This window comes from Squalius cephalus, assembly GCF_949319135.1.
Source record: "Squalius cephalus genome assembly, chromosome: 14".
Classification (NCBI taxonomy): Eukaryota; Metazoa; Chordata; class Actinopteri; order Cypriniformes; family Leuciscidae; genus Squalius; species Squalius cephalus.
Window position 1 is genome coordinate 19,465,172 of NC_137135.1, and position 15,343 is coordinate 19,480,514.

Below are 15,343 nucleotides of genomic sequence, written 5' to 3' on the forward strand. Positions count from 1 at the left end.
TTTTACGGTGCTTTTTTGTTGTATTTTCCTTTACATATTCACTATGAACTGTCTTTGTATGGAAAGAGCTGGCAAATAATTCACCATTAATGTCTAATATTATGTTCCATGGAAAAAATAGCACCATTCAGGTTTGGAATGACACGAAGGTGAGTAATTAAGGAGAGAATTTTCATTTTTGGTGAACTATCTCTTTAAATGCAGTTGTTTGCTCTAACACACAGTGAAGACACAGACACAGACAGACAGAGATGTGAACACACACAGACATGGTTGAACTGGGACATTGTGCTAAAGAGGTAGAGGCTCCTCACTGGTCCACAGAAAACTCAACGACTCAAGGTCATTATGTTCTACCATTTTTGAATCAGAAAACATGAATTACCACTCTCTTTACTCAGATCTCAGACATTACATTTTGATTTTAAAGTGTTTATATATATATATATATATATATATATATATATATATAAACACCTTAAAATCAAAATGTAATGTATATATATATAATCAAGCGTTATGGTCTATGGACCAGTCGGATGCCTTACAGCTGTAAAAAGGAGAGGCCAAAATGAAGGGGCAAACCTGGTTGGAGGTGGCTGATTCAGCAAAAGGAACATTGGTGACTGGGGTCGTAGCCGACGAAACAGTGGAAGTGGTGGCACCGTGCATCATGGGAACTTTTTTCAGGCGAGTCAGACAAGAAACAAGGGAAAGGGGAAGGTGGAGGGGAGGAGGAATGTTATGAGTACCATGACATAATATGCCAGAGGAATAGGCTGAGTCATGGCAACTACGTCTTTATGTACTGCAAAGATGATGTATTCACTCAAGAACAAACATGCAAAAGAACTCAAAAACACTTTCATTACGTTTTAGCTTAGAGAGTTTTATCCGATCACAATTACTTTTAGATAAAACTATTGAGAAACCTCTAATGGGGAAAATAAAAACATGGCCGTAATCAAAATCACACACATTTGGAACAGACAGGATCGTCTGACTGTCATATTTTGATGGGGGCCGGAGAATGGATAAATATACAGTAGGGGAAAAAAGCAGGGAATGTAAATATGCAACTCATTCCCGTCCAAATATTGCCGTAAAATAATATGACACTTTATTTCTTTGGTTTTATTTGAGTTAACCTGATATTTGACATACAGTAATCATTCTAAAACACCTGTAAATATGAAGTAAGAATTTAGGACTATCTAATAAAACCAGCTATTAGTAATAAAGATAAAGAGATAAAGGTCATATCATATGAAAAACTGCAAATGAACACAGCATGATATGTATACAGCAAGTGCATAACAGATGTCAAATAATGAAAATAAAAGAAATAGAGAAAATGCTATGTCTCTAAAAAATAGAGACATGCGCACAGGCACACACTGGCACACTCACTGGTTCAACGCAGATCTAGTGTTTTGACAGGACTGGTGAAGTTGTTTCCCAGCTAAATGACTGTTAAGGACAAATTTAACTAGGCCAGCTAAAAAAAAAGTTCATTGTACAATTGTGTTTCTGTTAGATTCTGTTCGGGAATATTTAAACCGATAGTGGTCAGAAATGGGAGGGGTGATTTTTACCTTTCTAAACAGGTAAATGGTAAGGTTGTGAGTGTGTGTTAGTGAGGGGAGGGGACCTAGACTCTACCCTCACCAGTATGTCCAGGCCCTGACAGGTAACGACTTTGGGGGGGCCTGCAGTTGGTCCAGTCCCGCCTCTCCCAGCGGCCATCTGTCATTAGGCCTTGGGGTTTGAATAGGCCTATAATAGATTTAAGGAGGTGAGGGAGAGGAGAGGATGAGGAGGAAAGGGCACAAAGAAAAAGGAACCAGTCTTAATGAGTCGCGTTGAAGGCTTAGGCCTTGCTTATTTGTGCCCGCACTGTGCCGTCAGCTGCACACAAAATCACACGCACACATGCAAGAACAAATGCACATGTCATACACTGAGCCAAAATAATGAGCAAACAATAACAAGCAGTGGAAGCACACAGGTTGGGTGTAAACACAGTGACAGACAGGACAGGGCTAGGCCTATAGTTTGGGGCCTCAAGAGGAAAATGACAGTGTAAGGAGAATATGCTAAGCTGTCCTCGTCTTTTTTAGTATAGACCATTAAATACGTCTCATATTGATGTGTTTAGGTGTTTCTTCGACTATGAGTCTTTTTCTCCTGAAAGTCATGAGCATTTCCACCACGTCCCAAACAATGTACTGTGTTTAAAAGAATTCTTTGTTGGAAATTAAGGTGATGGAAATAACATTTTAATCATTTTCAAAATAAAATGGCAAACTGTGTAACATGACGCTTATTTCTAGACTAAAAATACCACACAATGAAAATATTGTTCACAAGTGATATTTTATTAGCAGCAGTAAAAGACAATCATAATGGGTAAAAATTAATATATCATTTATTTGAATAATCAGTTATATTCAATTATTGATAATTAAATTTGAAATGATTATTATTTTTTAATGACTATTCACATTTAATTATGAACACTTTTTTTTATTCTCCTCAAAGTCTGTTTCCATCCCATCCTATGTATTGTTTATTAGCATTCTTTGGTGGAAATGGAACTTTAAACAATTCTTTAAATAGAATGGCTTTAAATAAACAGCAGCTAGACTGTAAATGCCACACAATAAAACTATTCTGTTCACAAGTGATATTTGCCTTGATTTTTTTAAAGGCAGCTGTAAACAACGCAATCTTATTGTGTAAATATTCATATAAATTATTGATTTTAATTAATGATTTAAAATTTACAATTAAAATGGAAATGGTTTATGATTATTACTTTAAAAAATAAAATAAAACTCATGTCCCCTGGGACATAAAAGTGCCCACAGCTGGAGAGAAACCCTATGATACACTGCTGGGCCTTTGGAGTTGGATGACCTTCCTGTCTGCCACATATCTGAGATGTTGATGTAAGGTAAATGTTGATCCAAATAGACTGGGAAGTGACCTACCAATGCCTCCAGATGGAGCCATGCAGAATACGGAGCCTGCAACACCATGCACAAAGAGCCCAGGAGAAGAGAGACCGAGGAGGATGGAGGGGTGGAAGAGATGGGGAGAAGGGGGAGTTAAAGCAGCGTGAGTACAAGACAAAACCACTTTAGAGTTAGTGACACACAGCGAAAGAGCGATGACCGTCATTATGGACAACATGGTGGCGAGATGGAGACATGGACACAAAGCAGGGGGAAACCAGAAGGAAATGAATCACGCTGGCAAAAAAAAAAAGGTCCTCATCAGGAGGTGGATGTTAACCTGGATGCCAATCCATTGTTGTGTCTCGTCATCTCAGTAGCCCAGTGCTAACAAGTTCAGCTTGACTGTTGTTTAATATTAAAATCAACATGCTTAAAACATGCTGTGTATTGGAGTTAAATAGAATATTAATCAGGATAAAATCTAGAATGGGGCTTCATTTCATCCATTTGATTTGATCAAAGTGTATTAGGCTATGATACAAGTGAAAATAAAAGTCATTTTCCGGTGGATAAACCTATTGCCTTGCTTTAAAATAACATGCATTGGATAACCTACCATGAAACATTTATTAAGTTAAAGTTAAAAGGGCCCATTTTGATTTCATGAAGTCTACAAAGACCTCATGAAATGGTATCATCAGTAATACCCCCTTGTGACGTGGGAAGAGTTGTCAGAAGCTTAATGAAAGTGTCGCTGAAGTCATGTGACTGCGGTGTATTTTGATCATAACCTACATTTACCTTTTTACCTACGGCGATTGCATTTAGGCTTAAAATTCATAAAAGTTTGTGTTCATTTTGGAAAATTATCCTGATGAACGAAATATGTAAGAAGCAAACGTTTGTTGGTCAAAGGGCTTTTTTTCTGTAATAATCCAAAAGTCAGAGGAAAAAATCATGCTGAGTTTTTATCGAGGGAACCAGGGTGATGCTAACTTCTGGGTAGGCCTTTAAAAATACGTCATCGCTGCAGCGCTTTATAGACTCCGATTAAAAGCCACACAATTCCAATTTTGATATTACTGGGTCATTAAAACTCTCTGCTGGGTAGCAAACCTACTGTAACTATCCTCTCAGAGCCTTTTTATAAGGCTGAAGGGTTGCTGCTACAGTCATTTCGGCAAAATACAATCTAGTTTCTCTTACCGAATGTGAGAACAGCAAATATTGTGCACTGCAGAATCAGAACAAAAGTGGCTAATGCTCGGGTGCATGAGGAGACAATGCCAGGCTGTATGCATCATGGGACTAATGACATTGGCATAGGGAGGACTACTATAAAGAGAGCAAGTGGGCTTACAGGGAGAGAGTTGGCAAGCAGAAAATGTGCTCAAGTCCTCGTCTAGCCGGGCACTTTGTCTTTAAAGTGCTGTATGTATGCAAGCCAAACTATTACAGGAATATGGTGATATTAGAGCGCAGTCATTTGTCTGCGTAGGCTCACCTGTGGGAATGAACGCTGGCTGCTGCAGCTGCATGCTGGCCAAAGCCTGCTGGTAGTGGAACATGCTGGGGTTGAAGACGGCAGCCGCGCCGTTGGTCTTCTCCAGGGTCGGTCTCTTTGGTAGCTGTTGCATGGCTCCTGGTGGCAGAGCCTGAAGTGATCAGGATGACAAAGAAGAAAGAGGAGAGAAACAAAAAGAAAAAAGTGGGCGGAGGGAGAGGTCAGTGACAGCCATGATATTGAGCCACAGAAAACTTTCTACTGTGTGTGTTTATGTCTTTGCATGACAGTTATATCTGACATATTGTGGATATGTCATTCTAAGTGTTGCAAATCATGCGTCATAAATAATAGAGAAATATTATCAAACCTTTGATGGGGATGTATTTGATTACTTCTTTCAGGATGCAACAGAAAATGTTTGTTATTATTGCATTATATTTTATCATGCATATATGCTACTGTTTAAAAGTTTGGGGTCAGTAAGATTTTTCTTTTTTTAAATAAATGAATACTGAACTTTCTTTTCATTAATAAACTGTAAAAAAAAAAAAAAAAAAAAAAAAAAGTATATATATCACGTTTTCCATTAAAAACATTTAGTAGTATATTAAGCATTTCAACATTGGTAATAATAAGAAATGTTATTTGAGCACCAAATTATCATATTAGAATGATTTCTGAAAGATCGTGTGACACTGAAGACTGGAGTAATGATGCCATGCCATCACAGGAATAAATTACATTTTAAAAGACATTAAAATAGAAAACGGTTATATAAATTGTTATATAAGTATATATAGGTATATAAATAGTTTTCCCCCCCAAATAAATCAAATAAATGCAGCCTTGGTGAGCAAGGTATTTTCTCTAAGAAATGTAATAATTATGTTACTAGGATTATTTAATAGTATTTTTAAATAATTGAATTTGTTTAAAGATGTATTTTCAATAATTAAAAAAAAAATAAGATCTGAATCTAAAGGATTACTATTTAGACATTTTCTCAGCTTGTTTGTGATAGCTTGTATACTCATCAACTCTTATTCTATCAAAATAAATAAAACTGACCAAATTTGACTATAATTGTGTTGACTGTAGTTTTGACACAAACTGAAGATTTTTTTTATTCATGTTATGCTGTGGCTCCATCTCTGGGAAATGTCTGGGTCTGCTTCTCTATTTCTCTAGAAGGGGTGTCAGCAGCACGAGGAAGAGTGATATCAGAAACAGAAACTGAAGCGAAGCGCCCTTATCTGCCTCTGATAATTAAACTGAGAATGCTCAGCCCAGATGAAGGCATAATGAGGAGAATGTACGGCTGTCTTCCACTGTGTAATTCTGTCTGAAGACTGATATCCAAGGTGATAAGAGCAAGGTCAACAGGAAAGAGGATATCTGTGATTCACTAACGGAGGGATGATGGGGGAGCAGTCCGACCTCATGATTTACATGTGAACTCAATCCCAAGTAACTCAATAATAATGTGCTGTACTGTATAGCACTCGACAGTCAGGTTCACAAAGTTAAAATATCAATCCAAATCTCCATAGTGATTCTGATTTTCAACACTAATGTACAAACCTTTCAAGAAAGACTACCAATGAGCTCTAAGGTTATTATGATGATGGTGTATGTTTCTAAAGAAGAAGAATGAAACATCACCGAACTTACTTAAGCTGGACTGTGACGCTATTTTCTTCTGGAAACAAACTTTGTTGCATTATTTTCTTGTTATCTCTGTAAAGCTGCTTTGAAACGCTGTATTGTAAAAAGCGCTATATAAATAAATGTGACTTGACTTGACTTAAAGCCACCCTCAGGTCATTCCAAATCTAAATGACTTTCTTTCTTCTGTGGAACATAAAATAGTAGGATATATTTTTTTGCCCATACAATGGATGTCAGTGGTCAACAAAGCTGTTTTGTAACCAACATTCTGTTCCAAAGAAGAGAGGGTGAGTAAATGATGACAGATTTTAAAAAAAATTTATTTGGAGTACACTATCCCCTTCAAAGAACAAATATTTCCCAGTGCATTATGGGATGACTAGAGACTAGAATATATGTTATGGCATATATAAACATTAAAAGTCTGATATTAAAATTCTGTCTAAATAAATAACTAAATAAAGCATTAAAAACTAAAACCAATCATTATAAATGCTGCAATTTGAATTTGCATCACAAGATAATAATGTACAGTGTGAAACATTTATATTTATTTTATGATTTGCTAAAGATGTTTTTTAAAGATGAACTTTGTTAGGCAATGGAAATATCTAATATTGACCAATACATAAAAAAAATATTATCAGACAACAGCCAATATGGTACTGAAATATTCTGCATCCATACAAAAGATGTGAAATACATTCTTGTGTCTCTCTTTTTTTTTCAAATGTGAATCCAATTTTGTGATTCCTCTTTGAGCTAGTAGGTTTGGTTCAAAGTTTCAATTTTCTGAAGTGCCTGTGGAGAAAACTAATGCGAAATATACTAGAACCCAGACTAATAAAAAAAATTAAAAAAAGATCTCTGCATATTTATTCAGTTTCATTTCACTTCTAACTGATTAGTTTACAGAGGTTGTGGCTGGTTTCTTACAGTATCGACACGTTCATATGCATCTGAGCTATATGCAGTATGAGCAATTAGAAATGAACAAATTAGCAAAGAAAAGACACAAAAATGGGTGAAAGATCAAAGTACCAGGTTGAAAGTTGGCTGTAGGCTGCGCTTCAGAGGACGCACTGGGGGCTGGGTATGCGAGCAGTGACCACATGACGATGGCAAACCAATCAACGACAGTGGACATAAACACAAGACAAGAGAATGAGCCGTGAAGGAACAGATGCAGCAGAGGTTAGAGAGAGAGAGAGAGAGAGCTGGGTAATAAGCTTGTAGGACAACAAAGAGAGCTGTGAGGATGTAAAGACAATCAAGCAGTGTTCAAAAAGAATGACAGCATGAACTGAGAAGGAGTCAAATAAAGCCAACATGTGATAAAGCCTAAGGCAAACCAGGTGACTGCAAGAAGCAGGGGAGGATATCTGGATAAGGTTCCCACATCTGTGCACTGTAAATAAACCTGCAAAAATGTTACATGATAAGACTAGGGAGGACTGGGATAAAGATGACACATTATTAAAGGGAAATTGGCTGCAGTACGCTCTCGTGTGAGAGGCTGCTAACTAGTGGAGGTTTCTGTGGGAATGAATTGCTTGTTTTCTCCTTTCTTATCATTTTTCTCTCCTGCACCTGCACTGCAGACACTGTTTGCAAGCGATCACGGAGCCCTGGTCTTCATACATCACACAAGAGACAAAGAGCTCACCTACAGACACACACACACACACCCTCCTGTGGGGGATCTGAATTATTTAATACACTCCTGAAACTCACATTGAAGGTGTGTGGAAAGTGAGTTATAAATACACACACCTTCATCTGACACTAGTAGAGCTTATTGAAAATGGCATACTGGCTGAAACTATGGTTGCTGGTCACTTGGTTACTCCAGTGAGACTGTCCCTGTAACATGTGTAGTGAAAGTTGCCTTGGATGAGACTGTCCCTGTAACATGTGTAGTGAAAGTTGCCTTGGATGAGACTGTCCCTGTAATATGTGCAGTGAAAGTTGCCTTGGATAAAACCGGATGCTAAAATGGCTATTTGCTTACAAGAATTGCATAGTACAAGACATTTCAGTCCAGTTATGACATGAGATGTGATAAATTACTAACCTTGTATTAAAATAATTAACCGAAACCTCCTATTCCACCAAAACGGTGCTGAATGATGATGAAACTTGCTAAAATACTACATAAAATGCCTACCTACAAATAAACAGTGCATTTTGGTTTTTGCATGTGATACTTACGAGTTTGAAAACAAACAAAAAGTATATGATATAATACCATTGATTATTACATGGCTTGGTTGAATTCCAATGTAGATTCTGCTAAGTATAACACACCGTTGCCATGAAAAACAGAGCGTTGCTATGGACGCGGAACGGACTATTTTCTTCAATCGTTTTTAAATCAATAATTTGCGTCAAATTATTTATTTATTTTGTAGGAAGCCATGTAATAAGCGGGATAATGTAGAGCGAGGCGGTTGTTATAGGGAATAACCCCTTCAGGCTGATTCAAGACCCCTCCACTTCGCGTCGGGGTCCCGTTCAGCTTGTCTTGGTTGTTATTCGCTATAACAACCGCCTCGCTATACATTATCCCTTACATAATGAATGGTAATGATGAATGTTAATAATAATGAATACGTTATTCATTTTTTAAAATAAAGTGGTTTGAGTTTTGATTCATTTCGATTTATGCCATAACAAGCTGCTTATGATTAAATGGTCAGAATTTATTTAAATATGTAACAAATTCAATAAATAACAATGACTTTGCATTTATGATATAACACAATTTTATTAGATTAGATTAATTTATCCCCCAAGCGCGAAAATTCACAATTTATTTACAAATTATTTGAAAATGTATGCTTTATTTTATTCATTTTAAAATAAATTTCAAAATTCAGATGGATAGATAAAATAAAGCACTTTCCACACAATGGTTCTAGATAAATGTATCAAGGTCTTCACTTGCTAAACTAGTTTCATTGAACAGTGCATTAAATTATGTTTAGCCCAATTATTCAATATGACTACTACTTTATATTGTTGCCTTACTGTCTTTACTGATGGCATTTTTACACAGAACATCACCTTCTGTACAGTATAAATGATGTGTGATTGTCGTAATTATGAGAATTAGTGTGTGTGATTGTCATTGTAATGGGATCGTCTCAGTAACTCACCATGGCAGCAGCATTCTGACTGGCTTGGTGCTGCGCCGCCTTTATCCGGGCCTGTAAGTGAGCCGGAGGGTGAAAGTACTTGCATTTGTCACGGGTGCAGCGGCCCTTGATGTAATCCATGCAAACAATGACCGAGTTCTCACTGCCGTCCACCATGGCGGCCTCCATTGGGTGGGCGTAGCGGCAGTCGTTCTCCCCACGCGTGCAGTTTCCCCGCTGGAATTCTCGACACACCTGGGAGCAGGACAGCAGAGATTACCTATCACCCATTAGTTATTCTGAAAATTAACCTTAGTGACAGTAATTTTAATGTGAGTGGCCTTTGTTTAACTCTGTGTTGTGAGTGGTTGCCAGGGTGTTGCTATAGAGTGCATTAGAGCCCACACACTTTTTTTAGTAACATTGGATCATTGGATTTTTTTCATTAATTTTTTCCCACAGGAATAAAAAAAAAAAGATCTTTGTTAAACAGAACCAAATCAACCAGCTATGAGGTGCATCACAATATAACAAAAAGTGTACTTAACGGCTTAAGTGAGGGAAAGAACTACAATAAAAAAATACAGAACTACAATCCCATAAAGCATTGCAAATATCACATATATATATATAGAAATAAAAACGATTCATTTAAAGTTGTTGATTATATCTATAGAAAATTTTACATTTATTGCAAACCATGCATATATATTGTTTTATCACCAAACTGTTAACTAAAAGTGTGATGGCTTTGGAAAAGTGACAGAACGCAATTTGAGATATATTTCATGTCTGTAGCAGTGTGGAATGAGTTACATGCCAAATATGTATGTTTAGCAACAGTTATAGTGATATTATTAGAGATCACTAACTGTTCAACACCTCAAGTTTGTCTGTGCGAACATGTTTCTGCGTTGAATTTCCGTTGCCCATGGCCATGCCGGTGGGGCTCCCCGGGACCAGCACGGGGGCGCTGGGCAGAAGCTCGGGCATGAGACTGATGCCCGGGCTCATGTGGCTCAGGTATGGGCTGAAAGCCATGCTCGGACTGTTGGCCAAGGAAGGCGTAACTGGGAAAGAGGTCTGGATAGGAGACAACAAGGGATAATAAACCAATGTTTTCAAGCCGACAGAAATGATCGTGACGTTATTGGTTATGAAAATCTGATCTCACGATAGGCTGCAGCTGAGCTCCAGGCAACATGAACTGCATCTGCTGGGCCAGCATGGCGGCTGCGGTCTTCTGCTGGATCAGGTTGTTCCTGCCGTTTATCTCCAGCTGGGTCTTGAGATGAGGCGGAGGATGCAGGTACTTACAGTTATCACGTGTACAGCGTCCCTTAGAGGGGTTGAAGAGGGAGACACAGAGAGAGACAGAGAGATGAATTGCACTGAATCTCAGCTACTAAAAGATCCAAGACTTCGTGCAGTGTGACAGGAAGATAAGGACTCCATGATTGAAAGGATAAATTAAACAGGAATCCCTAGATATTTGACAGTACCGTTGCCAACTTTTCACTACAATAGAAACATCCAAAACCCAATAAAATGAAAAGAAAATAGCATAATCTCAGGAGTGCTGGAAGGTCTGAATATCAAACGATCAGACGAAACAGCAAAATGACAGCATTGGGCAAAAAAATTCACTACTTCCAAATGAATTGACAGTGACAGCCTTCCCTTTCTGCCCGTCTGTGCGGCTGACAGATTATATAGCCCTTGTGGCTGTTGTACACACTCATACTACATATGGATTGGATGCATAGCATGATGCTTATCACCCAGCTGTCCGAGCAACATGTTGATGGGCGAGCAGCAGACACGGTTAAATACACACACCAAACGTTCATGAGCGGGGTCGATTAGCTGCGAGACAAACTCAATGAACCCATGGAGCAATGCCATTTGTTCTGCACTGCGTAGGTACTGTAATAACCCAGTAGGGAAAGATGTCGTTCCATCAGTCTGACAGTTAAACACTCTGGCTGATGTTCTATGGATAAACCTTCTCTATTTCCCTTAACATAAATTTCTTTTCTTAAATTTTCTACCCTTTTCAGGTTATGGAGCTCTTGGGGATGGAGAAATGGAGCAGAGACCTATGGTACAAAAGAACTGAGAATTGCATGCTAGCCTATAACAATTAGGAAATGGTAACAACGGTCGACTAATAGAGCTGTTAAACTTAAAACTTAAAGGGACAGTTTCTCCAAAAAATGACAATACTGTCATCATTTACTCACCCTCATGTCATTCCAAACATATTAAACTTTGGTTAATCTTAAAAACACAATTTAAGATATTTTTGATGGAACCTTTTGGAGGATTTTATCCCTCCATTGAAAGTTCAGGAAACCAAAACTTTGAATATCTAAAAAGGTCATACAGACAGAATGCATCCATATGATTCGAGTGGTTTAAACCAAGTCTTTGGAAGAGATAAGTTTGCTTTATAGGAAGAACAGATTCAATTTAGGTTTTTATTCACATATAAACACACATACATTAAAAGAGTCACATATGATAAACAAAGAGGCTTAAACAAGCTTCGACGTTTACAATATGTGATATCTTTATATGTGTATCCACATTTTTATGGGTTAGGAGTGTCATGAGAGTAAGACATTTTTGGGTGAACTACCCCTATTAATGTTAATCTAGGGAAGAGGTTAATTAAAAAATACTGCTGAAATTGGCTGAAAAAGAAAGTTGTTTCAGAGGTGGAGCGACATACAATTTGATGAAATATTACAAACACAAATGTTTCCGACAGATTAATCATTCTTTCTTAAAGTGATAGTTCATCCAAAAGAGAAAATTCTGTTATAATTTATTATTATAACCTTATGTTGCTCATAATGATTTTCTTTCTTCTGTAGAAAACCAAAGACCTGATATAAAAGAATGTGTGTCGCTCTTTTACACACAATAAAAGTGAATGGTGACCATGGTATCAACAATATTTAGATTTAGGCCTAACTTAAGCTTTCATATGGGTTCAAAAGACTTTGAATAATAAGTTATGCAGACTACTTATATGGCCATTCATTTCTGGAGCTTGACAGAACAAGTCTTTCACTGCAATTGCATGGAAAAGAGCAGATTGGACTGTCAAACATCTATTTTTGTTTACGAAAGAAAGAAAAAAAACATGCCTACTTGGCTTGTTTGGTGAATAAATTATGGAAAAATGTCAATTTCATTTAACAGAGAAATTAATTCCGTATTAAAGAAAGCAAATATTCTATGAAGAAAAAAAAAAAGAAAAGAGTCTAATGTCATGTAGACATTTTATTCTAAAGGAAGATTTGTACTCCTTCAGCGCAAATCTTCAGTGCTTAAAAAAACTAACAAAAAACATGGTTTGGTGCACTGCATTTCTTCCTTTAATGCATTCAGATCTGAGGGAGGAAGAGTTTAAACACATCTTAATGCTTCATGTTGCTCTTTACAAACATCATCTGCAAGAATGCCTGAAGAGTTACAACTATCTTCGTCAGCAGGCATGCAAAGGCAACAGTGATTTGATTTGCTGAAAAACTTTTCATTCTTTTTCTTTCTTTGGTTAGATAAGAGACTCTATTTTTACTCAAGTCATCACAGCTTTTAATGGGTTGTTGGGCTCACAAATCGAATTGAGCTGCGTAGCATGCAACACGTGGTTCCAACAGGATGGAATCTGAATGGAATTCTGATGCAACCCTTATGGAATCCAAATGAAATTTGGGGAAACAATGAATACAAATGGCATCTGTGCAAGGCTAACAGTTCAGACGGAATGTCAAACTGTCACTCCATATGAATGAGATGTATAACTGTCCACCACCAACAGCAATTTAAACACTTGTCTGTGTCTTCAGTAGCCTCTGGGCGGCTTTAAACAGTGATGAAGTCCTAACAAAATTTGAAGTGAGTGAGTGTGGGGGTGTCTCTTTGCTGGCCAGTGTGATCTGGTGCACTTAATGGAGATGAGAGTGGGTGTCTGGAGTGTCAGCATGCAGGCCAGGGACAGTGTAATCTATGTGTGCTGTCGAGGAGTTGGAGATGTTCCACCATCCAACTGCTGCATCATTCAATGCAACTCCCACACAGGCAGCCCCATATGACACCTAGTCGCACGTAGTCAGATGGCATAAAGTCATGTCCACATCGCAGCCTGTTCTGGTCAAGAGCTGTGCCCTTGGCTCACTTGTAAATGAAGCGAGTTCAATATAATTAGAATTGGAGCGTTTCTCTATAAATAAAGATGACATTCACTGCAAACCCTGTGATAGTGTGTTAAAGTACATCACAACAAGCAATGTTCATCCATCGGTCTCCCTGCATCATGCCATCTGAGAATCCCATCAGAGCCCGCTGGAAGAGTAAGCATATACATCACCTAAGAATTGGCATTTGGTATTCTTTAACTTAAACTACGACATTTAAATATTTTCAATACACAAACATTGTTATTAAATTAAGTAAATAATTATTTAATCAACCTAAACTCATACTAAACACAGTATAATGTATTAAAATATAGTGAGCTGAAATACATTTATACATTACTGTTGTTTACGTTTGGGGCCAGTGAGATTTTAAATGTTTTTGAAAGAGGTCTCTTATGCTCATAAGGCAGCATTTATTTGATCAAAAATACAGTAAAAACAGTAATTCGAAATGTTTTCATTCTAATATGCTGATTTGCTGCAAGAAACATTTCTTATTTTTCTTATCAACGTTGAAAAAATTTCATATTTTTGCAGAGGTGGACAAAGTACACAACTTCCTTACTTGAGTGAAATATTAATCCGTTACAAGTAAAAGTTGTAAAGACCGATTTTTACTTAAGTAAAAGTACAGAAGTACTCGTTTTTAAAAGTACTTAAGTATCAAAAGTAAAAAGTAAATGTCAATGCATTGTTTTATTAGTGTTGCATTGTTGTATGTAATACTTACAGTACCTTATGCCTCTGAATCAATGCCTGCCTACCCACCCTCATATCAATATCAAATTTATTTCTAGAACACAGTTCCAGTAATGAATGTGAGATTGAATAAGTGCAAACAATAACGTCCACAATGGTTTCGTACACCCAAATGGCTGTTCCCTCAGAAAAAGTTTTTTGAGTAGTAAAGACTTGAGTAAAAGAGTATCTGATTTTAACAGTACTTAAGTATTTTACTAGTACTGAATGTAGATAGGCTCAAAAATACAGTAGTTCGCAACACCTAAGAGATATGCCAATGAAAAACAGGAAACAGTTGATTTATGACGAGAGCAATCAAAATAAAACTGAACACCTCAAAATTGCAATAAATCAAGGTCGACACAACAGCCTCTTAAACGTCTAAAACACTCAAGTCTCAGTTGAGCTCAAGTGCTCAAAAAGAACAGAAGTAAACCAATATCCTTCAAAAAGGTTTTTTCAATATAACGGATAAATAAAATAATGTTGAGTAAATTTAAATAGTAAAAGCCTACTTGCACTGGACGTGCTGGTTACTTTCGGCCTCATCATCACCGGCTGCAGCCATGCCCTCATTTCATATATATATGAAACACCTGCGATTCAGCAACTACCTGCTAATGCACTCGCATTCACATAAAGTAGCCTTGTTGATAATTTTAGGTGGGTATGGGCAAAACACACGAGATATAGTACCTTCAATGCCCTGTAGATGGCGATATCACTTCTTTTGTAGCAGAAATAAACTGCTGCAGAAAAAGTTAGGTGCCATGCAAAATGTAACGAGTAATTGCATAACTCATCGCAAATATATTGGAGTAAAGAGTACATGAAAAGCAGAGTAAAGGTTGCTAACAGCTTTGATACTCAGTCAAACTACAAAGTAGCCAAAAAGATACTTAAGTACAGGAACTAATTACATTTACTCAAATACTTTACACCATTGCTTTTGTGTGCAACATGCATCAGTCAGTCTATGAACGATCTGGTTTAGTGGTTAATGGGACGGTCGGAGGTCGTGCCGTCTGAGCCTGATACGATACCAAACACCACCCCGCTTCAATTCCTCTCCATAAAACCATCATAGGTAAGAAACTCACATGCAAGGATGTACACAGT

The 15,343-nt window shown here is 37.4% G+C and overlaps 1 protein-coding gene across 9 annotated transcripts in view; it reads right to left on the bottom strand.

Moving 5' to 3' along the window:
• The window catches only part of mbnl3 (muscleblind-like splicing regulator 3), a 40,495-nt gene that overhangs the window by 4,265 nt on the left and 20,887 nt on the right, over positions 1–15,343 (bottom strand). For 2 of the 9 annotated variants that reach the window (XM_079892583.1, XM_079892582.1), the window contains exons 3-9: positions 10,447–10,611; positions 10,155–10,355; positions 9,294–9,527; positions 4,465–4,615; positions 2,994–3,029; positions 1,669–1,776; positions 586–680 (exon numbers count right to left, since the gene is read on the bottom strand). In XM_079892583.1, coding sequence (XP_079748709.1) covers positions 586–680; positions 1,669–1,776; positions 2,994–3,029; positions 4,465–4,615; positions 9,294–9,527; positions 10,155–10,355; positions 10,447–10,611 — 990 coding nt within the window. The remainder of the gene's footprint in view (positions 1–585; positions 681–1,668; positions 1,777–2,993; positions 3,030–4,464; positions 4,616–9,293; positions 9,528–10,154; positions 10,356–10,446; positions 10,612–15,343) is intronic. The other 7 variants (XM_079892585.1, XM_079892584.1, XM_079892590.1 and 4 more) reach the window with 4 other exon arrangements.